The following is a 27,297-nucleotide window of genomic DNA, read 5'->3' as shown; positions in this document are numbered from 1 at the left end:
TCTGCTTTACCTTCCATTCCATATAAGCATCTTCAGTTGACTCAACTCCTTCATAAGCTGCCTATAAAACTATATTTACTTGTTTTTAATATCTCCTAATTTTCATCCTCACTGATATTGTTTGAGATTCACTATCCTTAATTTCCTTTTTTTAAAAAGCCTAGCCAGGTACAACTTTATGGTTTTCAACAAATCCAAATCTAAGTTATCAGTTTAGCAGTCACAGAGGTCTTAGCCTGGGAAAATTATTGGAAATATTGGATGGCGGAAGAAAACACTTAATTTTTTTTATTTGCATTTATACGTTTTTCCAGGCCTTCACGTCTCTGACAAGCCTTCATATCATTTTACAGTCCATATTTATTATCTGAGGCATTTCATATCTTGCTGTGAAATAAGCAAGTCTCAAAATAAAAGCCCAGAATAATTAATGCAAGTTGCACTGAGGAGAGTTTTACCTGTATATCACAAACAATATATACTATGAAGGGCATAGACACTGATTTTTTTTGGTGGTAGTAAAGTCTGAAATGGCTTCCTACTTGATTGACAACTGTCCTGCATCATTGTAATGCCATCTATCAAGACCCATAAAGCATGCCTTCTCTGTTGAAGCACCTGTCCTCTGGAAAGTTACCCCTCTAGAGATCCAAATAGCACCCTTTCTGACTATGTTTCTTGGAGAAATATCTATTTATGTGGTTGCCAAGCATCAACACCAGCTTGACGAGACATAATCAATCAATGAAAAAAAAAGATGTTCTGCAAGTCTTTAAAAGACTGGCTGTTCTCCCAGGCCTTGTGGGAGGTTGTTTGTGGAGGCTGTGACAGAATTTGTCTGGACACTTAGATTCTTTTTATTGTTTTCCCATTTAAGTGTAAGCTACCCAGTATCAGGAAGCTTGTAAATCTACTATATAAATAAATGATGTCTAGAATGGGCAACCACATTATGGTCATTGTCAGGTAAGATGGAAGGGGGAGGGAACAAGGAAGGAACACAGTGTTCAGAAATTATATTTCAGTTATTTGCTCTGCATTTTAAATAAAGATCATACATTAAATTCATTACATTATATTTGGGGTTTTTCCTCCTCCAAGACATGAAACTTGTTTTCACATCAGATGTAGCCATTATTTTGTGGAGCAGAGTTGTTACTTCTTTACTGCTTAGATGTCTTTACTCCATATCAGGACTATGCCTATAAATGGACTCTCCAACCACCCCATTTGCATGATCCAGCACCTCAGCATTGCAATACTGACTCCACTTGAATGATACCATTTTGATTCAAAAGTAAGAGTTCCATCCTCACACTTAAAATCTCATCAGAAAGCTGCGTTCTTTTTGTTGGTATAACCAACTGATCTTCTATGATGCTTCAGAAGATCAGGAGGTTCTGATTCAACCCCCTTTCCCATAAAGGCATTCTGCATCAAACAGAAGCAGCTAGTTAAGAAAAGGCAACTAACCTTGACAATACAATTCAAGTTTATGTTTAACATATCTATGCATATTATCTATTGCAACCCATATATACAGGATTAAATTTTCGACATCATGCAAGCAGAAGCAGTTATCTTGTACAATAAAGCCTGGAAATGTATATGCTGCTATTCAATTAGTGCTTACCCATTGTTGTCTAGATAGACTCTAGTTATTATCCATATGATTATAAAAACTGTAGGGATTCCTGGAAGAAAGACAGCAGAGGAAGCAAGGGGGGAAAAGAATATATATATAAACAATACTTGATTTGACAAAATTAATCATGTAAACAGAAATCACTTTGTAGATGAAGAATTCAAACTATATAATATGACATAGCATGAGAATCAGCTGAAGGGAAATCACTAATAGACCTTGTTTTTAGTGTTCTGTACACACGTTTATTACTATTTGGTCTTTGTGTCTGTATTTTAAACCATCCTTAGTCATCTACAATTGGGGTGGTCTCCAAATCCAACAAATAACTAAAACATCTGTGCATCCAGAATTGTCTATATAACTATAAGCAGCTGTGCAGGGTGTCGTGAAACTGGGAACGCTCACTGAATGTGCCTCAATATGACTCCCTGATTTTGTTTCTGGAAAATTAAAGTTTACTCGATTTAGGCCAAGACTTTATCGTACCTAGCAACTCTGACTCTTCTTTCCAGCATGGTTTTGGTTTCACTTGAGAATTTTTCTCGTGCTCCTCTATAGGAGTTCTATAGTTGTTTCTCCAAGTACAGGTGGTCCTCGACTTACAACAGTTCGTTTAATGAAGTTACAACAGCACTGAAAATTGTCTTATGACCATTTTTCACACTTACAACCATTGCAGCATCCCCATGGTCAAGTGATCAAAATTCAGACGCTTGGCAGCTAGCTCATATTTATGACGATTGTAGTGTCCTGAGGTCATATGATCACCTTTTGTGACCTTCTGATGAACAAAAGCAATGGGGATGCCAGATTCGCTTAACTACTGTGTTATTAACTGCTGCAGTGATTCACTTAACTGTGTCAAGAAAGGTTATAAAATGGGACAAAATTCACTTAATAACTGTCTTTCTTAGCAACAGAAATTTTGGCCTCAACTGAGGTCAAAAGCCAAAGACTACCTGTAGTCCAAGCACTAAGGTCAGAGGACTACAAAATTTGTGACCTATCAAACTATATAAATCCCATCAGTCATGGAGCAAGAGCTCTGTATGCATCTCCAGTATTTTTGCATGTGCCTGAACTTTCAAAACAACAGTGGGTCAAAGATGGGACAGATACCACCAGCACAGAGAACATGGAGTTTGCCAAGTCTCACATTCTAGAGCAGACATGTCAAACACAAGGCCCGGGGGCCGGATCCGGCCCGCGAAGTGGTTTTATGCGGCCCGTGAAGCCATCCTGGAAACAGTGAGGGAACGGCCCCCACTGCCTTGGCCCTGGCCCAGAGACCCTCCTTCCTCCAGACACCCCCAGATCTGTCCCACTCCTGCCCAGGCCCCCATAGGCACCCTTGATGCCAACAATGTAGAGCTGGCCATGCCCATCCAGTAGGCCATACGCACTCTAGCCACGCCCACCCAGTAGGCCACGCCCACCCAGGCCACACCCACCCGGCCCCCTAAGGGCAACCGCAATGCTGATGCGGCCCTCAATGAAATTGAGTTTGACACCCCTGTTTTAGAGGTCCTAAGTAGGATACCAAAGTCTCTTGAGGGAATAAAAAACAGAGATACTGTATTGACCTTCTTACCCCATCCAGTAAGGAGATACATGGTGAAGTGTCTGTTAGAAGAGAACATGATCATGAGGAGGATGTGGAGATAAAGTCCTTCAACTAAGAGCCAATAAAAATTGGCCATTACACAGTACTGGAAAAATACCAAGCTAGCCTTGCAGCCGACCTAAAAGTTACAAATCAAAGATGAAATGTTTATGCAAAGAAACTGCTGTAATACAGTAAATGGTTTCCTTTGTTTAAAAGCTCTTTTGATAGATACAAGCTTTGACAAGAGATTTCTCCTTCCATGAATTTAGCTATTGATGGGTTGAAACAGCCTCTTTCAACTGTTTTGGACTTAATCCAATGAATGAATGCAAATGCCAAGTGCTTCTCAAAACCAGGTTTGAGACTGATGTACTTGGTTGTTACCTCCTAAAGTAGTGGCATATTCATCATATTGTGTTTGTCTTTATAATGAAATCTCTCTCACACTTTCTCACAAATTTCAGGGCAAAAAGGCCCAGGAATAAAAACGTCACCTCCTTTGAGAATCAGGAGAGGGCAGAGGTATTTAAGACCACCCATTAATCAGGAGCAATTTGGTTTGGGAAACATGTTCCCATCCCTTTTTAAAGTTAGTTTATTCTACAGCAGCTGTGCCAGAAGCAAAAAATAGCTCATGGAATGTACAACCCTGAGGAAAAACTGAAAGGTTTTGCTTGACTATTGTATAAGTAAACCAGAATGAGCACAGCATAAGTGATTCGTTGCTGCAGATCTTTTAACACATGGACCATATTACAACGAGGCCAGCAAGATAGGACTTTGAAGAATTAATCAGAAATGGGGGGAGGGGGGAGGAGAAGGAGAATATTCCCTCTTAAATTAGCCAAGACAAGTCACTCCAGTCTGACTTGTATGAGGCTGAACATGCAAAATATGAAAGGTGATCCATTGTTTTACATTTTTTTTATCACAGAGCACTTTTGTGAAAAGCCACGTCACGATTTAATTAACGGGGGAAGGAGAGGGATTACATATGAGGAAGCATCATGCTGAAGACTAAAACGCCTCCACTTGTTACCAACATCCTCAGTTCCTATTAACTAAGCAGAAAAGAATGGAATCATAATATCCATGGATTTGAGAAACTGAAATTTTGCACTTAAGTATTTAATTGCCATATTTCTTCAAGTTGTCTTCCCCATCAAGACAAGAGTTTCATACTGAGTAGCAACATCTTTGAAATCATATCCTTCAATGCCCTCTGAGAGTTCTCCCTTTGGGTGTGTCTGTGTTATGACACTCTTGCAAGCAAGTTTCACTATAAATCCCTTCGTATTCACCAGAATTGTGTTTATCCCTCCCAAACTAAGCATGCTAAGGGTTGTTATCTTTATTTCTTAATTTCAAAAGTTAAGATGCTTGACAGATTAATATTGTCTGGTGTTGACAGGCAAAACTACATGCACACACTCACACATATCACTATTCATTTTTTAAAAATATTCAAATTATCTTTCCCATTTCTAGCACCACTCATTGTTAGGAAGTTAGAAAACGCATTTTGACTAGGAAGATTTTGCAAGTTCAGTGACAGATGGATCAAAGTTTCAGATGCAGAACTGAGCAGCATTTTGCCCACTGCACTAGCCAGTAGTGATTTTACAATTATTAAACCTGAAATAAAGGCTTCCAGATCCCATTCCAACTTCTTGTTTCTATCTCTTTACAAGATGTAAGGTTGAGGAAGGAGAACCTTAATTTTAATTATATCAATCTGCATATCAGCTGCATCTAATGCTGTCTTCCCAAAAGCAAAGTGGAAGCCATTACCAGAATAGATAACTTTTCCCCCTTGCAGTCTTAGTCTGTTGTCCCAAAGGTGCTTTTTCAGGAGGCATCTGGCCTTTCTTGGTTTTTTTTTCAAGAATTTTCACTTTTCAGCCAAGAAGCTTCTTCAGCTCTGACTGGATGGTGAGGAATGGAAGAATCTCCATAGACATTTAGCTATGCACTTTGGGATGTACACCCTTCGAATGGTGCAGGAGTACAAATGGATTTCCAGAAAACATTGCAGACTACAGGAGCCATTTGTGCTTCATCCTGAGATGCAAACAACACAGACTCATCCTGTATTATATGTGATTATCAATACTGTTTAACAAAGATTCGCAAGTCAACCCTGTTTGACAGCTGACAGCCGCACACGAGGTTTTAGTTGACAGCTCCACACGCGGCTACAGTTGACAGCTGACTTTGACAGCTGCACACATGGTCCACGGGGATTGGAAGGAGCTGAAATGGCGGGAAGCATTCTAAGACAGGGATTGGCTAGCCTCTTGCTGACATCCCTATATAAGGGGGAGATTGTCCCCTTGCCGTTCGTTCCTGTGAGGCAAATAAAAAGAGCTGTTTGAACTTTAAGCCTGCTGTCCTCCTTCTTACTGGAACCTGCCGCGAACAAAACAACTGGCGATGAAGGTGGTGCTGCTTCACGACAATAGAGCGAAGTCACGAGCTGACTAGTCACCGAGCGAAGTCACTAAGGGGAATTAATTCCCGTACTATTGTGAAGCAGTTAACACCAGGATAGCATGGCAGCAGTCGGTCAAATCAAAGAGTTTGACCTAAAATACCCAGAACGATGGGAATCACACCTCGGCCAAGTCGAAGGGTACCTGCTGTTCAACAGGATAACAGATGACCGCATGAAAGCTGCGGCCCTACTTTGCCTCAGCGGCACACCCGTGTACGATGTCGCGGCTGGCCTCTGCAATCCTGACCCTGTCAGTGCCGTGCCATATGCCGAACTAACGGACATGCTGAACAAGCATTTCGTGCCGACCCGGTCAGAGCTCTACTGGCGTCTCCGGTTCGCCCAACGCACTCAGAGGCCCGACGAAGCGGCCAAAGATTTCATTTCGGCCGTCCAACATGCCGCACGATGGTGCCACTTCCCGGACCTAGAAGACAGGATCCGGGACCAGATCGTCCTCGGACTCTCAGACAGGAGACTCCAGAGGAAGACAGTCGCTAAGCCGACCTTAAGCCTCGCTGAGGTACTCAGCGAGATCCAAGCTTACGAGGCCACCCGTGACGAGCATCAAGAATGCCCTACCAATGGGGCCAACAATTCTATACATCACTGCCAGCACACTGCCAGCAATGAAGAAATCGAGGCAGAACTAGCAGGATGATTAGAAACCATTTTAGACAGATTCCGAGCCGCAGGGTTAAAATTAAAAAAAGAAAAGTGCTCCATCGGAGTTAAATCCACAGAGTTTCTTGGATTTTGCATAGATGCTCAGGGAATTCACCCCACTGAATCAGAGGTTAGGGCAATTAAACAAGCACCAGCACCACAGAACAAAGCAGAATTGCAAGCCTTTTTAGGGCTCTTAAATTTTTAGCATTCATTCCTTCATCACAAAGCAGCCAAATCAGAGCCCTTGCACAGACTGTTAGATAAAAACACACCGTGGCAATGGACCTCTTTCCATGAAGCGTGCTTCAAGGAACTAAAAGAATTACTGTCCAGTAATTCAACAATAACCCATTACAATGAGCACAAGCCCCTATGCTTAGCGTGCGATGCCTCACCATATGGGGTTGGCGCCGTACTCAGCCATTTAGAGGAAGGGGGAAACCAGAAACCCATAGCATTCTATTCCAGAACCCTAACTAAGGCAGAGAGAAATTACGCCCAGATTGACAAGGAAGCACTTGCTATTGTCGCTGAGGTTAAAAAAATTCATGATTATTTATATGGTCGAGAATTTACGATTTTCACAGACCACAAGCCTCTATTAGGACTTTTTACAGTCAACAAGCAAACCCCCCAGATCCTGTCCCCGAGAGTCCTGCGGTGGTCCACCTTCCTGTCAGCTTATACCTTCAAATTAATACACAAACCAGGTAGGGAAATGTGTCACGCAGACGGGTTAAGTAGGCTTCCCATTCCTGGTTACGACCCAGACCCTGCTCCGGGGGGACAAATCCTAGCCATCAACGAACTACCAGATTGCCCTCTTCAGGTTAAAGACATAGCATCAGCTACAGCCTCTGAAAAAATTCTGAGCAGAGTCTTAGCATGGGTAACTTCGGGCTGGCAAAACCACTGCCCAGGCAGCGATTTACAAGCATTTTACAATAGAAGAACTGAACTTTCAACACACCAGGGATGTGTTTTATGGGGAAGCAGGGTAGTAATTCCCGAAAAATTTAGAACCAAAACTCTCTTAACATTACATGAAGGTCATCCTGGCATAGTTAAAATGGAAGCCTTGGCCAGAAGCTATTTATGGTGGCCGGGTATAGATAGGGACATTGAGAATTATGTTGCAGGCTGTTACCCATGCCAGCAATGCAGACCAGGACCCCCCCATGCACCGCTGCACAAGTGGGAGCCCTCGCAGAGACCCTGGGCAAGAATCCATATAGATTATGCTGGACCCTTCCAAGGACAGCTGTTCCTCATAGTAGTGGACAGCTATTCCAGGTGGCTAGAGGTCGTCCCCGTTAGGACTCTCACCTCAGCCAGCACAATACAAGTGCTTAGGGGGCTCTTCGCTACGCACAGTCTCCCAGACGTTATTGTATCCGACAACGGCCCGCAATTCACTTCTGCTACTTTCCAGATCTTCATCAAATCCAACTTAATTAAGCACGTCACCACGGCTCCCTTCCGGCCAGCGACTAATGGCCTTGCAGAAATTATGGTACGGACCACCAAAGACTCTTGGTGGCGTATCATCTCAGGAGACTGGCACCAGCGGCTTGCACAATTCCTGCTCGCACAGCACTCAACCCCCTGCACAACTACTGGCAAGAGCCCGGCAGAATTATGCTGGGGGCGTCGACTAACAACCAAGATGAACAGATTCCACCCCGACAGGGTAACTACTGCACCCGAGCTACCACCCCTACCACGACAATTTAACCCAGGTGATCTTATCTGGGCTAGGAATTTCGGCCAAGGGGACAAATGGCTGCCTGGGACAGTTATTCTACGCACGGGACCAATTTCTTATTTGGTTGAGGGGGAAGGGGGCCGTCAGATGAGGAGACACCTCGACCAGCTTAGAAAACGAGGACTGAGCAACCCTGAACCGGCGGCAGATCCAGTTGCAGCAGACCCCATTTACATCACCCCAAACACCGGAGAATCAACACCGCCCAAAAGGAACAGGAGCCGCCCAGACCCCAAAGAAATGCCAAGCACCCCAACAAGCCCGGAAGCCGAGCCGGCAGAGAGACTATCTCCCTCCCCAGGGAGAAAGCGACGTACCAACCTCTCTGACGCTCCAACCGAGAAAGAAAGCCGCCTGCATACCTATGAGACTACGTTTGGCTGAAACCCCAGGGGTAGGCCAAATGGACATCTAAAAACAACCTTTATAATGTAAATAAGTTAAATGGTTACTTATGGGGGGAAGGGATGTATTATATGTGATTATCAATACTGTTTAACAAAGATTCGCGAGTCAGCTCTGTTTGACAGCTGACAGCCGCACACGCGGTTTTAGTTGACAGCTCCACACGCGGCTACAGTTGACAGCTGAGTTTGACAGCTGCACACATGGTCCACGGGGATTGGAAGGAGCTGAAATGGCGGGAAGCATTCTAAGACAGGGATTGGCTAGCCTCTTGCTGACATCCCTATATAAGGGGGAGATTGTCCCCTTGCCATTCGTTCCTGTGAGGCAAATAAAAAGAGCTGTTTGAACTTTAAGCCTGCTGTCCTCCTTCTTACTGGAACCCGCCGCGAACAAAACACATCCCCAACAGCCTCTGCCTGTCTTCAACAGTGAAGGGACCCAGGGCAGAAAACATCCTGCAGCAGAAAAGACTCCACGCACATTTGCACTACTCAGGTGACCCTGAGGACACAGGTACAACTCCAAATAGCCTCAATAATTCTGTCTGCAAGGAATATAAATCTTTCCATTCCCCACCACCCAGACAGAGCTGAAGAAGCTTCTTGATTGAGAAGTGAAATTTCTTCAAAGAAAAACAAGAAAGTCCAGTTGCCTCCTGAAAAAGCACTTTTGGGACAACCATGAACTGGATGACTAAGAATCTCCATAGACACTCTTACTCTGTTCCAATTCTTTTCCAGCAAGCCAACAAAAGCCTCACTGCCCTTGCTGGTACTCATCTCATGTGAGGTTTGATATAACCTACAACCATCTCAAAGATCATTAGAAAGGAAACACATTAAGTAATATTAACTACTTACCCAAGAAGCATGAACATCTGAACACTTATCTGTACTAGTGTCGGAATAGAGGATTCCATCTTTAACTAAGACAGAGACTGCCTTTAAAATGAAAGACAGGAACAGATTCAAATGTATATAGTTCCGAGTGCAGTGAAGTTTCCTACATATGGAAAGAAAAACAAAGTAGTTTCTGGAACCAAAGTATAGCTGAAAATCTTTCTACTTACCTTCTGTTATTTGATAGAACTATGAAAAGATTATAATGTAGGTGTAGCTCTTGAGAGCACCATATCTATATTCTGCTTTGCCCTCTGCTATTCTACAAGCTGCATCAACTTTACTGTTAAGATATAATAATGCCAAAATCTCTGCTTTTAGTCCAGAAACTCCTGAGGCACCATACATTGAAGCTAGCAGTGAAGGATCAGGATGTCTCATGCTCCATCTGAACAGCATAAAAATTAAATAGTTGCTAAAATGCAAAATTACATTACATGCGCATGCCCAAGATGGCGGACGTCCTTGCTCGAGCTCCGTGAGGGGCTCCGGCTTTTTGGCGACCCTGGAAGTTACAGAGAGAGACTTTTGCCTTCTTTTGTGGGGAGATGGAATGAGAGAACTGGAGAGGACAGGAGAGAACTGAAATGAACTGTAGAATGACTCTCCATACCTAAAATTGCCTCCGTGAGATCGTTGTTCGCCCCGGAGGACCCGGAAGAGCCGCGGCTTGGGTTGGCTCCCATCAGCTGGTTTTCGGCGGATAATAGCCTGACCAGCTGATTTTCGGAGCCGATGGAGCCGCTGCTTAGAACAACGAGGAGGAGAGTTTCACCGAAACAGCGTGCGAAGGGAGCGTTTTGGAACGTTAAACTGAGGAGCAGCGGAGCAGCGGAGGTTCCCAAGGACCCGGAGGTTCGTCCCTGCGAGTTCTGGTGACCCTCGGAGGGGCCTTGGCTGGGCCCGGAAGATCCCGGAAGAGCCATGGCTTTAGCGGTTCCAACCCGCTGGTTTTGGGCCCGTAATGGCTCCGACCGGTGGTTTTTCGGAGCCGTTGGAGCTATGGCTCGGAGCGACACGCGGAAGAAGGGCATGTGTGATTTGGTTCAGCAGAGTGGCAACGGGACCTGCAGCTGTTTCCCTGAGCTCCGACGACCTTCGGAGGACCCTGGTTGGGCCCGGAAGATCCCGGAAGAGCTGCGGCTTGTAACGGCTCCAACCAGCTGGTTTTGTCATGTTAGGACTGTTGCTAGCTGATTCTCGGAGCCGGTAGAGCTGCGGTTGGTACGGTCAATGCGACTTGTGGAATGGTGGCATGGTGAGGAACAGCAATATTATCTATCATGACTGGCAGAGGGGGCTTTATAGCTCCTGCACTCCATCAACCAGTGCTATACCCACCTTTGCCCAATTTCTTTAGGTATGGATTAAAATCCTTACATCGGGGACGCCTGCTTATTCTACCATCTAGCAGGCTTTTATATCTACCCCAGTGACTGTCTCTTTGGTTCTCCCTCCCTTTTGAAGACTCAGAAGGCCCCAGGTGTAGTGCCACTGTGAGAGAGTGGCCCGGAACTACCATCTACTACCCCCCTTGAGGTGTGAACTCTATGGGGGGTAGGCCTTATCCTGGATGTTTTTTCTATTCCGCTTCCTGATCCTGGCCAGCGAACCGTCGTGAGAGGATGGGGCCTGGCCTGCTCAGCGGTTATCCAACTCTAGTGGCAGTAGAGTTGGTGTGGGGGTCTGGACATTTATTTTCCTCTGTTTCAAGACTTCTTATTAACTATGGGTCTGCCGTGCTGGACTCTCATAGACAATTATGGCTCGACTACGCTACTCTAGCAAGGATTTGTTTGCTCTCAGGGGTGCCCCCCCTTCCTGGGAGCGACCCACCTGTCTTTTGATTTTTCCTCTTGATGACGGGCCCAATTGTTGGGACCCCGAGAGATGGCTGGGCAGGGACAGGAGCCTCTTCCAAATTTAACAAGAGGCCCCTGGTGTGTTTTTTAGCCAAATGTTTTGAGGGGTTAGGGAGGGGGGTGGGTTTACCGGTTCGGTTGGAAACTAGGGGGGGTTCCACCAACCATTTCTCAGACCAGGTCAGGGACTGATCGTGCCCTGGTGGGGGCTGGGCTGGGGGCCTACGGGGCCCCAGGGCGGGGTGTGGAATTATCTATTCCCATGGCGGTTGGGAATGGCCGCAGGTGTAGGAACAGAGGGCCACATCAATACCCGGGGGTGCGTCCCTGCTGTCTTCAAACGGTGATGCGCTCCGACCCTCTGATTTCAGCACGTGGTACCGGGAGCGAGGATGAGCAGCCACCTGAGCTCAGGCTCGTGTATTTTAACGCCAGGTCTGTAATGAATAAAGCACCTCTCATTCGTGATCTGATTGAGGAGGAGCATGCGGACCTGGCTTGCATTACGGAGACCTGGTTGGGCCCAGAGGGCGGGGTCCCCCTGGTTGATCTTAGCCCATCAGGTTTCCGGGTGTTGCACCAGCCTAGGGCTCAGGGTAGGGGCGGTGGAGTGGCAGTTCTTGTGAGGGAGGCCACCACAGTCCAGATAGCCGGGTGTGAGTCCCTCCTGAGATGTGGTCCCAGAGCTCATTTGGGCTTGCTGCTGGTGTACGTTTCACCTAGACACGTGGCAGCAGCCCTGCCTGAGCTTCTCGATATCCTCTCAGGTTTGGTGGTTGAGTTCCCCAAACTTATAGTTTTGGGTGACTTCAACCTACCATCCCTGGGGGGATCATCTGAGTTAGCTCGGGAGTTCATGGCTTCCATGACGGCCATGGACCTGAAGCAGGTTATTCTGGGCCCAACTCACGGGGGGGGTGTCACACACTCGATCTGGTTTTTCTATCCGGACGGTGGTTAGATGATCTTGGGGGGGGGTTTCCCCAATTAATTCACCCCTGTCATGGACCGATCACCATCTCCTGTGGATGGTCTTCCGTTTTGCCACTCCCCGTCGTGGGGTCACTGAACCAATGAGATGGTACTGCCCCAGACGCCTAATGGACCCTGAGCGGTTCCAAACAGTGCTTGGGTCCCCACCTGCCTCCTTTGCTCATAGCTCATAGCTTCCGGCGCAATCTCAAAACTTTCTTTTTCGAACAAGCTGGCCTGGTCTGACGGGATGGGGTTGGGTTTTTATAAATAGTTTTAATTTTAATATGTATTAATTTTAAGGGCATATTGTTTAATGGCTTTTTAATTTTTGTACTCTATTTTTATTGTGTATTGCCCTGTTCACCGCCCTGAGTCCTTCGGGAGAAGGGCGGTATACAAATTAAATTATTAAATTAAATTATTAAAAATTCCCCTTCATGTCTGTTGTGGACCTGATGGAGATAATAATGCAATGTGGAAGGTTTCTGGATTTAAAGTTAATGCACAAAAAACTAAAATTCTGGCCAAAAATATGACAGTATCGCAAAAGGCTCTTTTAGAAGGATTAACTGGATTTGAGATTGCTAAAAGGGTCAAACTCCTTCATGGATTACTGCCTTGTCGTGGCGAAGGGGCTTGCGTAATTCAATGAAGCTATGAGCTATGCCGTGCAGGGCCACCCAAGATGGACAGGTCATAGCTGAGAGTTCTGACAAAACGTGATCCACTGGAGAAGGAAATGGCAACCCACTCCAGTATCTTTGCCATGAAAACCCTATGGACAGTACCAAAAGGCAAAACAATATGACGCTGGAAGATGAGCCCCTCAGGTCGGAAGGCGTCCAATATGCTACTGGGGAAGAGCAGAGGGCTAGTACTAGTAGCGCCAGAAAGAATGAAGCGACTGGGCCAAAGCCGAAAGGACGCTCAGCTGTGGATATGTCTGGTGGTGAAAGGAAAGTCCGATGCTGCAAAGATTTTTTCTCCATAGGAACCTGGAATGTAAGATCCATGAATCAAGGAAAGCTGGACGTGGTCAAACAAGAGATGACAAGACTGAACATCGACATCTTAGGTATCAGCGAACTAAAATTGACAGGAATGGGTGAATTTAATTCAGATGACCATCAGGTATACTACTGCGGGCAAGAATCCCTCAGAAGAAATGGAGTAGCCTTCATAGTCAATAAAAGAGTAGGAAAATCAATACTGGGATACAATCCTCAAAATGACAGAATGATCTCAGTTCGAATCCAAGGCAAACCATTCAATATCACAGTAGTCCAAGTCTATGCCCCAACCACCAGTGCTGAAGAGGATGAAATTGACCGGTTCTATGAAGCCCTATAGCACCTTATAGAAGTAACACCAAAAAATGATGTCCTTATCATCATGGGGGATTGGAATGCTAAAGTAGGAAGCCAAAAGACGGAAAGGTCATAGCAGAGAGTTCTGACAAAACGTGATCCACTGGAGAAGGAAATGGCAACCCACTCCAGTATCTTTGCCATGAAAACCCTATGGACAGTACCAAAAGGTAAAACGATATGACGCTGGAAGATGAGCCCCTCAGGTCGGAAGCTGTCCAATATGCTACTGGGGAAGAGCAGAGGGCTAGTACTAGTAGTGCCAGAAAGAATGAAGCGACTGGGCCAAAGCTGAAAGGATGCTCAGCTGTGGATGTGTCTGGTGGTGAAAGGAAAGTCCGATGCTGTAAAGATTTTTTCTCCATAGGAACCTGGAATGTAAGATCCTTGAGTCAAGGAAAGCTGGACGTAGTCAAACAAGAGATGACAAAACTGAACATTGACACCTTAGGTATCAGCAAACGAAAATGGACAGGAATGGGTGAATTTAATTCAGATGACCTTTAGGTATACTACTGTGGGCAAGAATCCCTCAGAAGAAATGGAGTAGCCTTCATAGTTAATAAAAGAGTAGGAAAAGCAATACTGGGATACAATCCTCAAAATGACAGAATATTCTCACTTCGAATCCAAGGCAAACCATTCAATATCACACTAGTCCAAGTCTATGCCCCAACCATCGGTGCTGAAGAGGATGAAGCCCTATGAAGCCCTACAGCACCTTATAGAACTAACACCCAAAAATGATGTCCTTAGATATAATTTACTTGGACTTCAGTAAGGCATTTGATAAAGTAGATCACAACCTACTACTTGATAAGATAGAAAAATGTGGGTTACATAGCATTACCACCAGATGGATTCGTAGCTGGCTGACAGGCCGTACTCAGCGTGTGGTCCTCAATGGAACCGCATCTACATGGAAGGAAGTGTGTAGTGGGGTGCCCCAGGGCTCTGTTCTGGGCCCAGTGCTCTTCAATATCTTCATTAATGATTTGGATGAGGGGATAGATGGGGAAATGGCAGGAATAGCCCAATACTCCAGAAGATAGGCTTAAGATACAGAAGGATCTGGACAGACTCGAACACTGGGCACTATCTAACAAAATGAAATTCAATGGTGAAAAAAGTAAGGTTCTACATTTAGGCAGGAAAAATCAAATGCATAGGTATAGTATAGGTGGTACCTTGCTCAATAGTAGTAACTGTGAGAGGGATCTTGGAGTCTTAGTAGACAATCACTTCAATATGAGCCAGCAGTGTGCTGCAGCTGCCAAAAAAGCCAACACAGTGCTAGGCTGCATTAACAGAGGGATAGAATCAAGATCAAGTGAAGTACTAATACCACTTTACAATGCTTTGGTAAGGCCACATCTGGAATACTGCATCCAGTTTTGGTCACCACAATGTAAAAAAGATGTCAAGACTCTAGAAAGGGTACAGAGAAGAGCAACCAAGATGATTAGGGGGCTGGAGGCTAAAACATATAGGGAATGGTTGCTGGAATTGGGTATGTGTAGTTTAATAAAGAGAAGGGTGAGGGGTGACATGATAGCAGTGTTCCAATATCTCAGGGGCTACCACAAAGAAGAGGGAGTCAAGCTATTCTCCAAAGCACCTGAAAGCAGGACAAGAAGCAACGGATGGAAACTAGTCAAGGAGAGAAGCAACCTAGAACTAAGGAGAAACTTCCTGACAGTTAGAACAATTAACCAGTGGAACAGCCTGCCTCCAGAGGTGGTGAATGCTCCAACACTGGAGGTTTTTAAGAAGAGACTGGACAGCCATTTGCCTGAAATGGTATAGGGTTTCCTGCCTGAGCAGGGGGTTGGACTAGATGACCTCCAAGGTCCCTTCCAACTTATTATTATTATTATTATTATTATTATTATTATTATTATTATTATTATTATTATTATCATCATCATCATCATCATCATCATCCTGGGGGACTGGAATGCTAAAGTAGGAAGCCAAAAGATAACCGGAATAATAGGCAAGTTTGGCCTTGGAGTACAAAATGAAGCAGGGCACAGGCTGATAGAATTTTGTCAAGAGAATACGATGGTGATAGCAAACACTCTTTTCCAACAACCCAAGAGATGGCTCTACACATGGACATCACCAGACGGTCAACACAGAAATCAGATTGACTATATGCTCTGCAGCCAAAGATGGAGAAGCTCTATACAGTCAGTAAAAACAAGACCAGGAGCTGACTGTGGTTCAGACCATGAGCTTCTCATTGCAAAGTTTAGGCTTAAACTGAAGAAAGTAGGAAAAAGCACTAGGCCACTCAGGTATGAATTAAATCATATCCCTGTTGAATATACAGTAGAGGTGACAAATAAATTTAAGGAATTAGATCTGATAGACAGAGTGCCTGAAGAAGTATGGACAGAGGTTCGCAACATTGTACAACAGGTAGCAACCAAAACCATCCCAAAGAAAAAGAAATGCAAAAAAGCAAAATGGCTGTCTGAGGAAGCTTTGCAAATAGCTGAGGAAAGGAGGGAAGCGAAAGGCAAGGGAGAAAAAGAAAGATATGTCCAATTGAATGCAGAATTCCAGAGAATAGCTAGAAGAGATAAAAATGCCTTCTTAAATGAACAGTGGAAAGAAATAGAAGAAAACAATAGAATAGGGAGGACCAGAGATCTTTTCAAGAAAATTGGAGAAATGAAGGGAACGTTTCATGAAAAAATGGGCATTATAAAGGACCAAAATGGCAGGCACCTAACAGAGGCAGAAGAGATTAAGAAGAGGCGGCAAAATTACGCAGAAGAACTATACAAGAATGAGCTAAACATTCCTGATAATCACAATGAGGTGGTCACTGACCTCGAGCCAGACATCCTAGAATGTGAAGTGAAGTGGGCCTTAGAAAAGCTGAGCAAAAACAAAGTTAGTGGAGGTGACAATATTCCAGCTGAGCTATTTAAAATCTTAAGACGATGCAGTAAAAGTGCTACACTCAATTTGCCATCAAACTTGGAAAACTCAGCAGTGAACACAGGATTGGAAAAGATCAGTTTACATTTCAATTCCAAAGAAAGGCAGTGCCAAAGAATGTTCAAACTATCGCACCATTGCACTCATTTCTGATGCTAGTAAACTCATGCTTAAAATCCTACAAGCTAGACTCCAGCAGTATGTGGACCGAGAACTACCAGAAGTACAGGCAGGATTTCGAAGAGGCAGAGGAACTAGAGATCAAATTGCCAACATACGCTGGATCATGGAGAAAGCTAGAGAGTTCCAGAAAAACATCTACTTCTGCTTCATTGACTATGCTAAAGCCTTTGATTGTGTGGATCATAACAAACTGTGGCAAATTCTTAAAAGATGGGTATACCAGACCATCTTATTTGTCTCTTGAGAAACCTATATGTGGGCCAAGAAGTAACAGTGAGAACTAGACACGGAACCACTGATTGGTTCAAAATTGGGAAAGGAGTCTGTCAAGGTTGTATACTGTCGCCCTGCCGTTTTAACTTTTATGCAGAGCACATCATGAGAAAGGCAGGGCTAGATGAATCAAAAGTTGGAATTAAGATTGCCGGAAGAAATATCAACAACCTAAGATATGCAGATGATGCCACTCTAATGGCAGAAAGTGAAGAACTAAAGAGCCTCTTGTTGCGGGTGAAGAAGGAGAGTGCAAAACTTGGGTTGAAACTTAACATTAAGAAAACCAAGATCATGGCATCCGGCCCTCTCAATTCCTGGCAAATAGACGGGGAAGAAATGGAGGTAGTGACAGATTTTATTTTCCTGGGCTCCAAGATCCCTGCAGATGGGGACTGTAGCCAAGAAATTAAAAGACGCTTGCTCCTTGGGAGGAAAGCCATGGCAAATCTAGACAGCACACTAAAAAGCAGAGATATCACCCTGTCAACAAAAGTGCGTATAGTCAAGGCTATGGTCTTCCCAGTTGCAATGTATGGCAGTGAAAGTTGGACCATAAAAAAGGCTGAGCGCAAAAGAATTGAGGCCTTTGAACTCTGGTGCTGGAGAAGACTCCTGCGAGTCCCTTGGACTGCAAGGCGATCAAACTGGTCAGTCCTAGAGGAGATCAACCCTGACTGCTCTTTAGAAGGCCAGATCCTGAAGCTAAAACTCAAATACTTTGGCCACCTAATGAGAAGGAAGGACTCACTGGAGAAGAGCCTAATGCTGGGAAAGATTGAGGGCAAGAGAAGAAGGTGACGACAGAGAATGAGGTGGCTGGATGGAGTCACTGAAGCAGTAGGCGTGAGCTTAAATGGACTCCAGAAGATGGTAGAGGACAGGAAGTCCTGGAGGAACGTTGTCCATAGGGTCGCAATGGGTCAGACACGACTTCGCAGCTAACAACAACAACAAAATGCAAAATTGCTCTTTTTTGCAAGTTCTTGTGTGACAAATGAGGGATCTTGAGGAATTTCACTGAAAACTAAGAAAAACTGATGGCTATGTCTTAACTTGAAAGAATTGTTAAAGTGATTTATTTTAAGGCAGGGATGAGATAATGTGCTTTCTTATTTTTTCTCTCTCTCCTTGGAGGGTTACAAGGAGGCACTATAGTTTTATAGTTGTGAAAGGATAAGGCCAACATTTTAGCCTTTACTTGAAAGAGCTGGGTTTTAGAATAGTTATGTATGGCTGTGAGAGATGGATCATAAGGAAGTGCTGAAGAATTGATGCTTTTGAGTTGTGGTCTTGGAGAAGACTCTTGAGGGTCCTTTGGACTGTAAGGAGATCAAATCAGTCAATTCTAAAGCAAATCAACTATGACTCTTCTTTGGAAGGACAGATGTTAAAACTGGAGCTCAAATACTTTTTTCACCTAATGAGAAGAGAGGGCCATTGGCCCTGATGTTGGGAAAAGGAGAAGAGGATGGCAGTGGATGAGATGGTCAGATAGTAACATTGATGTATTGAACATGAATTTGGGCAAACTCCAGGAGACACTGGAGGATGGGGGTCTGGTGTGCTATGGTCCATGGGGTTGTGAAGAGTTAGACATGGCTTAGCAACTAAACAACAAAAAAATTTCCCTTAAAAATAGATGTGTTAAACCTCCTAGAACAGTCTATTGTTCAAGAGACAGATTATTTCTACATGCTGCATCCTGACTGCAGCTTCCTGTTCTTTGTAAAGTTTTCTCATGGAAGATGGCGAGATGTTCTGTGGTACCTATTTACCTAACAACATTCTACTTCTGCTTATCCATATGGTCTACTTGGCAAAATATGGTTTATACTGCTTTCTTCTATGCAGTATGAAATGATGTCTTTGTTGTGATTCAGGGTCAGCCTGTGGGTTCGGCAGTTGGGTCGGACGACTCAGAGGAGGGGGGGTGTTGAAGAGCTTGCTGAGGGGGTTGGAGAGCTTGCTGATGAGAGCCCTCAGCCAGGCCCCTCCCACCTGGTCACGACGCAGACCCAGCTGTGTGAGCCTGACAGCGTGGATGAAGATGACCCACAGCTGGCCCTGTTCAAGGACGCCCGACGCAGGAGGCAGTCAATCAGGAGTAAACAGAGGAAGGCAATGGGGCACCTCAGAAGGAGGCAGAGAGAAGCCATGCCCTGAACTGTATAAAAGGGGAATGCGTGGGAGGGCTGGTTTGCTGAAGGCAACCGCTTGAATAGCTCCTGTTTCATGGTTCGTGTCTTGTTTGCTTTTGTATCCATAAATTTGGTAGGCTTAGTTCCAGCCTCTTGCCTTCTTGTAAAAGGGGTTGTCCCTGCCTTTTCTGCAGGGCCGGTAGCAGGCTGGTACAGAACAGTCTTTGCCATTGTTACTAAAGTGATAATCCACCTCCAACATCTTATATTGTTGTTGGCCATTATGTTGGCTTAGCTGGGCAGCTAGGATTACCTGCATGTCTTGGGGGACCCTGCTGGGGGTACATATTTTTGGCAAATCCTATAATCAGGGCTTTGTTTCTCATAGAATGCTCAGAACAGAGTTCCGGCACCTTTTTAGATGGAACCTTGTAGGCAAGGCAGGTTGTATGACGTGTGAGTTCCGGCACCTTTTTCTTTTACAAAAAAGCTCTGCCTATAATGTTCCTCACTGATCTGTCCCAGGAACACCCTTTGCCTCAAAGGGGAACCTGATTTTACAAGTAAGATAGTTGCATTTCAGCACTCACTTCTTTAAGCTGCTTCCTTACAGAGCTAACTCTTTTTCCTACTACTAAATATCATAGCCTTGTTTTTTTAACTGTTTATATTTGCAAGTTATATTATTGCTTTATTGTGTAAGTATAAATGGCAATTCCTAATTATTCTTTTTTATTTACATCCTAAAGATACAATAAAGAAAGGACTAAATATACTGTATATTAGCTGCCCATCCTCGTTTTCTTAGACTGACACTGCCTTCTTGCCTGACTGACTGGTAGAACATTTTCTAACTACATTAGTCCTGGGGACATCTTTTGCAAAGGAGGGGGAAGGTCTTGCAGTGCATCCTGTTCCTCATTTTGTGATCCCTTCTTGCTCTTACCCAACAACTCTCTTTAGCAATCTTCTCTAGAATTGCCCTTGAACCCACAAGCTTTCTGCAGTATAATACTGCCCAGTTTAAATTAGGTTCACTAATCAGCACTGTTCTTTAATAAAACAATAAATCGTCTATGGCTGCTGCTGTTCCAAATCCATTTTAGGCCCTGGATACATTAGGAATTTTGAAATTATGTTGGTATTCACATAAAATGCCTGTCGAGGGAAAGCTCTGCCCATTCAGAAAATGGCTGAGTTGACAACAACAGCCAGCCTCAAAACAACTCTTCTTTAGAAGGCAATTCAATAAGATTGTCCCACATTACCTCATTTAGATCTCCCCACCCAGTTACCTATTTGCCTCAGCAGGTGGGCCTCTTTGCTGGACTGCAAGGTCCTGGGCTCCAGAGGGCTGGCAAAGCACAGGACTATATTCATCTACATTTCTATAGGGCTTGTCTCGGTTCCGAAAGAATTTTTAGAAATATAGATAATACTGCAGAATGGCACTCTGGCTTGCAGCAAACCTGTTGCTTTCCATTTATCATTTTAATTAAATGGTTGCAATTAAACACATCTGAACAAATGCAAAACCTTAACATCTGTATCAGCCTACAAACTATTTAAGATTTTGGATGAAGACTCTAAAATTATAGAAGATTAGAAGTCCAAAAATACCCCCAAAGAAGGTAAAGGTAAAGGTTCCCCCGCACATGCGTGCTAGTCGTTTCCGACTCTAGGGGCCGGTGCTCATCTCCGTTTCAAAGCCGAAGAGCCAGCGATTGTCTGCATGTGGTCAGCATGTGGTCAGCATGACTAGATGCCAAAGGCGCACGGAACACTGTTACCTTCCCACCGGAGTGGTCCCTATTTTTCTACTTGCATTTTTACGTGCTTTTGAACTGCTAGGCTGGCAGAAGCTGGGACGAGTAACAGGCGCTCACTCTGTTACACAGCACTCGGGATTCGACCCGCCAAACTGCCGACTTCTGATCGACAAGCTCAGCGTCCTAACCCACTGAGCCACCGCGTCCCTTCTCCAAAGAAGATAACAATAAACAATTTATATACTGTTGCCAAGATAACTACATGGTCATGTCCTTCAGATCACCAGGAGCTGATTTTGATTCAAAGGAGGCTTTATTTAAAAAATAAAATAAGGGACCTGTTAAGCGATTAGTGAGAATGCTACCTCTTCCTATTCTACCACTGTTCCAAAATACTTAGTCCCTGCCAATGTTTCAACAAACTTACCTGAAAACGCAAAGAATGATGCTTCCTGTGATCAGAGCAATGAGAGAAACACTGTGTCCAAGGGTATAAACTGCTTTCACCCAAACATAGAAAACCTATGGAGCAAAGATGTATTTTAATTAATTGCCATGAGTAGACATTTGGAAAAGATTTAGCAAGAGAATTGCCTTTTAAATACAGTAGACCATGGATATTACATAAAACACTTTTGTACCTGTCAAATGGAGAAATTTATTTATTTATTAAATTTGTGTACTGCACATCTCACTATTTAGGCAGAAAATACTGTCCTTTCCAGAATCTTGGTCAATATTGTGTAAGTGACAAACCCCAGCATACAACCATCTAACAGTCATTCATTCATTCATTCATTCAGTCAGTCAGTCAGTCAGTCAGTCATACATTTATAATACAGCCCAACTCAGATTGTGTGCTTCTGGGTTCCATACAACAGGGGTCCCCAACTCCCGGTCCATGGACTGGCACCAGACTGCGGCATGCCAGAAACCAGTTTGCGCAAACAAGCAAAGCCCCATCTGCGGGATGCAGGCAGTACATGAAACCATACTCACTCTAGTCTATGAAAAAACCTCTCTCCATGGAACCGGTCACTGGTGCCCAAAAGACTGGGGACCTCTGCCATACAACATAAACACAGTAAATCAAAAAGAAGAAAAAAACCCACCTAACAACAAGCAAACAATATACAAATGTAAAATGGTGACCAAGCGCTCAACCATTCACACAACTGACCACTAATGCTTGGGGGAAGAGCCAAATATTAAGCATATTCCTAAAGGCAAGAAGACTTTGGGATATCATATACAGGGGAAAGGAGAAATTGTTCCAGAGAACAGAAACCCATCCCAAGTTCATATTTCCAAAATTTCACCACTGTCTAGCCTCTTCTTTAAAATCTCCAGTGATGGAGTGCCCACAATTTCTGGAGGCAAGCTGTTCCACTGGCTAATTGTCCTCATTGTCAGGAAGTTTCTCCTTAATTCAAGGTTGCTTCTCTCTTTGTTCAGTTTCCAAGCATTGTTTCCTGCCCTCTGGTGCTTTGGAGAATAATGTGACCTCCTTGTCTTTGTGGCAGCCCCTCAAATACTGGAATACTGTTATCATGTTGCCCGTTTCTTCTTTTCTTTAAACTAGCCAAACCCAAGTCCTGCAGCCGTTTTTTGTATGTTTTAGTCTCCAGGACTTTGATCATCTTAGTTGCTCTTCTCTGAATTTTTCCCCCAAACTCTCAACATCTTTTTGTGATATGATGACCAAAATTGGCTGCAGTATTCCAGATGTGGTCTTACTAAAGTTTTATAAAGCGGTACTAATACCTTGCGTGATCTTGATTCTGTGCCTCTGTTTATACAACCCAGGATTGTATTAGCTTTTTTGGCTGCTGCTGCACACTGCTAGCTCATGATTAAGTGATCATTCACTAGGACTCCTGTCCCTCTCACACTTACTGTTTTTAAGCCAGGTCTTGTCCAATCTATACTTGTACCTTTGATTTTTCCTGCCTAAATGTAAAACTTTGCTTTTCTCCACACTGAAACTCATTTTGTTAGACAGGGCCCATTGTTCAAGTTTGGATCCTGAGTTTGTCTTCTGGGGTGTTGGCTACTTCTGTCATCTGCAGATTTGATGAGTTCCCCTTCTATTTCCTCATCTAAGTCATTGATGAAGATATTGAAGAGTACTGGGCCTAAGACAGAACCTTGTGGTACCCCACTGCTTACTTCTCTCCATGTGGATGTACTGCCGTTGAGGACTACTCATTGAGTATGGTTTGCCAGCCAGCTACAAATCCATCTGGTGGTGATGTTGCCTATTCCACCTTTTGCCATAAATTATGATATACACAAAATAACTGGTTTCATATAATACAGAAATCAAAACTAATCAAACCACTTTATGGAGTTAAGTGTTGTGTGAATCAAGACACTCTGAGGGAGGTTTTGCTCCTGTTATTTTGCAGCATTTGAAAGAGTAACTCACCACATCTTTAGGAACAATAGCCTCAGAAGTTATGTTTAAAGTAAAAATCCTTTAAAAAGCTAACCTTTTTGCCGATATTCTAAAATGGTACTATAATAATTCTGGGAAAATGTTCTTTCAGCTTATATAGTGCTTGATGCTTATTGTTTGAAAAGCTATTATTCAATTGTATTGGTACATTATTTTAAATCAAAATACATTTACTTCAAATCAAGAATATTTTATTTCTTAAGTTTCACTTAGCATTTGAATAAGTAGCGGATTTATATGATGTATAATTAGCTTGTAGTTATTTTACTAAGAGTTAAAGTGCGATAGAATTTAATATTTTATTGTTGTTTGCATATTTTAGATTATGTTTGTTTGTATTTTTATACCCTGTATTTAGCTCTGAGAAGTCGGGGAGGGGGGAGGGGAGGGTTGGAGAGGGCTTGGGGGAGGGGAGGGGGAGGGAGGGTTTTGTATTCTAAAATGTATTCTAAAACTTTTCAATAAAAAAAGAATATTTTATTTCTTTAAAAATGTATAGCATCACAAAAGAGTACCTAGTGCTGCTATTATTATTGGATTTACTATGCTGAAATTAACTTGCTCAGGTTTTGCTTGACGGGACATTTTCCCCCTACTTTTCAAGTATATTTCTCACTTCTGCTTAATGTGGGGGAAAAAGTGTTAATTTATTGCTTTCCGTGCACAAAGCCTTAGAATTGCAGAATGTATCATTTTTCTCTCTGGAACAAGTTACATGACATTTGACACTTTGGTTTCATTCACACTCTTAACATAATTGCCATTTGAATTAAATTACAGGGCATATTGAAAATATTAAAAGGGCTCTGTAGGATTAGACTAAAGAGCCACATAGATTTCATTTTCTGCTAAGAGATTAAAAAAGAATTCTGCCACACATCCTGCCAGGAGCAAATTTAGGAGTTTCATTGCGGTACATCTCTAGATGCTCCATAGCACGATGGAGCTAACTATAGCTTGTTCTTTATAGGAATAAATATATGGCAGGTACAGGTAGAAATTGTTTTCATGTTCCTAAAATGGTGAAAAGCCTCTCTTGATTTTCATAAAACTGATTTACAGAGGTCCTTACACTGACAGCAGGGCTGGGTTTAAGGGAGAATGTTCCTTTCCTGACACCGTTGGCATGGTGTTATGAATATATTATATGGTCAGGGCCAATGTCAGAAGTATGGCCTCTGCTCTTCAAAAATATGGCATTTCTAATGTTGACCTTTCTGAAGCCTATTTTAAAAACATTAGAAGGGAAATCTCACCTTGAGAAAAATTAGACTACCTCCATTCATTCCCACATCCAATCCAATCCAGTTGAAATTTAAGTGATTTATCCTAGTGTGCTTATCACTCTTATTTCCTTCTCAGTTGTTCATCAAATGCTCTTCTAGAAAGTCTAAAAACAAAGCTTGCAGGCAACACCACACCTCTGGTTGTGTTCCTTGCAATACTGTGAAGCTTCTATGTACGAGGGCAATTTGGAAATAAATCTCCACTTGAGCATGTGCGAGAAATAGGCGGGGATAGTGACGCCTGTCCTATGGCGCCCTGCGCAATAGTTCAGTAGGCAGTGAGGAATGGAAGGAGAAAGTTGTGTTGCAGTTGACTCATCCTCTAGATCAATTGAAAATGAACCATTTTTTAAAATGAAACAGTGGCTTGTGTCACATCACTTCAATTATGACAATGCGCTTCACAATACTGTGTTACAGGGTGGCTTCATTCTCAGGCAGGAGATTATCACGAACCGTCCTTGCTGACAAACCACAGACACGTCCAAGGTACGAGTGATGTTGTTTATTCGTCTTGCAGCCAAACAAAAGACTAAACCGGAACAAAGTCAGCATTGGCAGCATCCTGCTCCAATGCTCCTTTATCGTCCGGCCACACCCCAGCCACACCCCACCAACACAAACCAACATCCACCCTCAAATTGATAAAGACCCCGCCCTTCCTTTTTTGTAGAAGGAATTTCAAACTTTGTAAGACGTTATGACAAGTGCCTCAGTTTGAATGGCGATTAGGTCGAAAAGTAATGTAAAGTTGTAGTTTTCTAATGTGTACAAGTTCTATATCTGTCACTGATAACTAAATGGAGGTTTATTTCCAAATTGCCCTCGTAGTTTCATTCATTTGTTTAGAGCACTTCTGAAATCATCCAATAATGGTTACTCCATCATGTGGAATAGATTCTATTAAAAATGTTAGTTGGAAATTCAACTGGAGGGTGATAGTTTGGGAAAGGGCAATGTGCAGCCTCAAATTAATTGATGATTGAATATATTCTTAACTGAGAAGTTTCAACATTGACATTGTTCTTGCAAGGATACCGCACTCTTTGTCCATATGCTGACAAAGCTTGGCTGCTCGGAATATCTAATAACAAAACTTTTTTGCAAATTGAGAAACTCCATAGGAGTTAACCAGCTTTTTTATTGTGTTGAACTTGAACCCATGTCCTTTCCAGCTGCATTGCTGCTCCTATTTATTGTAATGAGATGCAGATGTGGTGAATTGGTCTCTCAGTTGACTTAAGTGAGTTTCCCTTTGTTTTTCCCCATCAAATCCTACTGTACCCTCCCATACTTCTGTGGATGTCCTATTATGTAAATGCTGCCACTATCCTTATCTACTTATTTAATGAAATGTACATGGTCTCTGGTTCTCTATGTTCTCTAGGACTGAATTACTTGAAACAGGTAAAGTTCTGAACAAATTGATGCATGCGCTAAGTGAAAATCCTTTCAGAATAAGACAACCAATTCAGCAAGAATTCAAAACTTATGTATATGAATAATAAGTAACTAAACAGGGATGAAAAACAAAAAAAAGGAAGGAAACAAAAGAAAATAATGATTTTAAAGAGATTATCTCGGCTTGTTCCTTCAGCCAGCAACACATGGACGCAGACAAAGAATGAAGGCAGAACAAAGGCAAAACAACTCAGATAATTTTTCACAAAATAACTGAACTTCCTATTGGCATCCATATTTGATTGATAGATCAATTGTAGGTTTCCCTTTAAATGCCTCATGTCTGAGACTTTTGGAGTGAGATTTCTTTTCATTCATGACATGAAGCTTTCCTCACCAGGAACTCATGCATTAGACCACAGATCGGCAACCCGCGGCTCCGGAGCCGCATGCGGCTCCCAGCCGCCCGGTGCGCGCGCACCTCTTCGAACGGGCAGTGGTGCGCACACACCTCTCCAAATGGAGAGTGGCACCGCCCGTTTGGAGAGGTGCGCGCGTACCTCCGCGCGAAGGGGCAGCGGCGCCGCTCTTTGAGGAAGCTGCCGCGGCCCGTCTGCGAAGCTGCCGAAAGTGGCAGCTTCGCAGACGGGCCGCGGCAGCTTCCTGAAAGAGCGGCACCGCTGCCCATTCGCGCGGAGGTACGCGCGCACCTCCGGTCATTCGGAGAGGTGCGCACGCACCTCTCAGAATGGGCAGGGGCGCCGCTCTTTGAGAAAGCTGCCACGGCCCGTCTGCAAAGCTGCCGAAAGCGGCAGCTTCGCAGACGGGCCGCGGCAGCTTCCTCAAAGAGCGGCGCCCCTGCCCATTCCGAGAGGTGCGTGTGCACCTCTCCGAACGACCGGAGTTCCACGCGCACCTCCCCAAACCTTTGGGGAGGTGCGCGCGTACCTCCGCGCGAACGGGTAGCGGTGCCGCTCTTTGAGGAAGCTGCCGCGGCCCGTCTGCGAAGCTGCCGCTTTCGGCAGCTTTGCAGACGGGCCGCGGCAGCTTCCTGAAAGAGCGGCACCGCTGCCCGTTCGCGCGGAGGTACGCGCGCACCTCCCGGAATGGGCAGGGGCGCCGCTCTTTGAGGAGGCTGCCG

General features: G+C 44.0%; 1 protein-coding gene across 1 annotated transcript in view; it reads right to left on the bottom strand.

The window, feature by feature from the left end:
• VIPR2 (vasoactive intestinal peptide receptor 2) overlaps nt 1-27,297 on the bottom strand; it is a gene marked incomplete at both ends in the record, with an annotated part of 82,783 nt that overhangs the window by 20,171 nt on the left and 35,315 nt on the right. The window contains 4 exons of the mRNA XM_083378629.1: nt 1,634-1,694; nt 3,240-3,390; nt 9,451-9,592; nt 21,439-21,533. Coding sequence (XP_083234755.1) covers nt 1,634-1,694; nt 3,240-3,390; nt 9,451-9,592; nt 21,439-21,533 — 449 coding nt within the window. The remainder of the gene's footprint in view (nt 1-1,633; nt 1,695-3,239; nt 3,391-9,450; nt 9,593-21,438; nt 21,534-27,297) is intronic.

The sequence above is a fragment of the Vipera ursinii genome (genome assembly GCF_947247035.1).
Source record: "Vipera ursinii genome assembly, chromosome: Z".
NCBI classification, from domain to species: domain Eukaryota; kingdom Metazoa; phylum Chordata; class Lepidosauria; order Squamata; family Viperidae; genus Vipera; species Vipera ursinii.
This window is presented reverse-complemented; position numbering and strand designations above follow the sequence as displayed.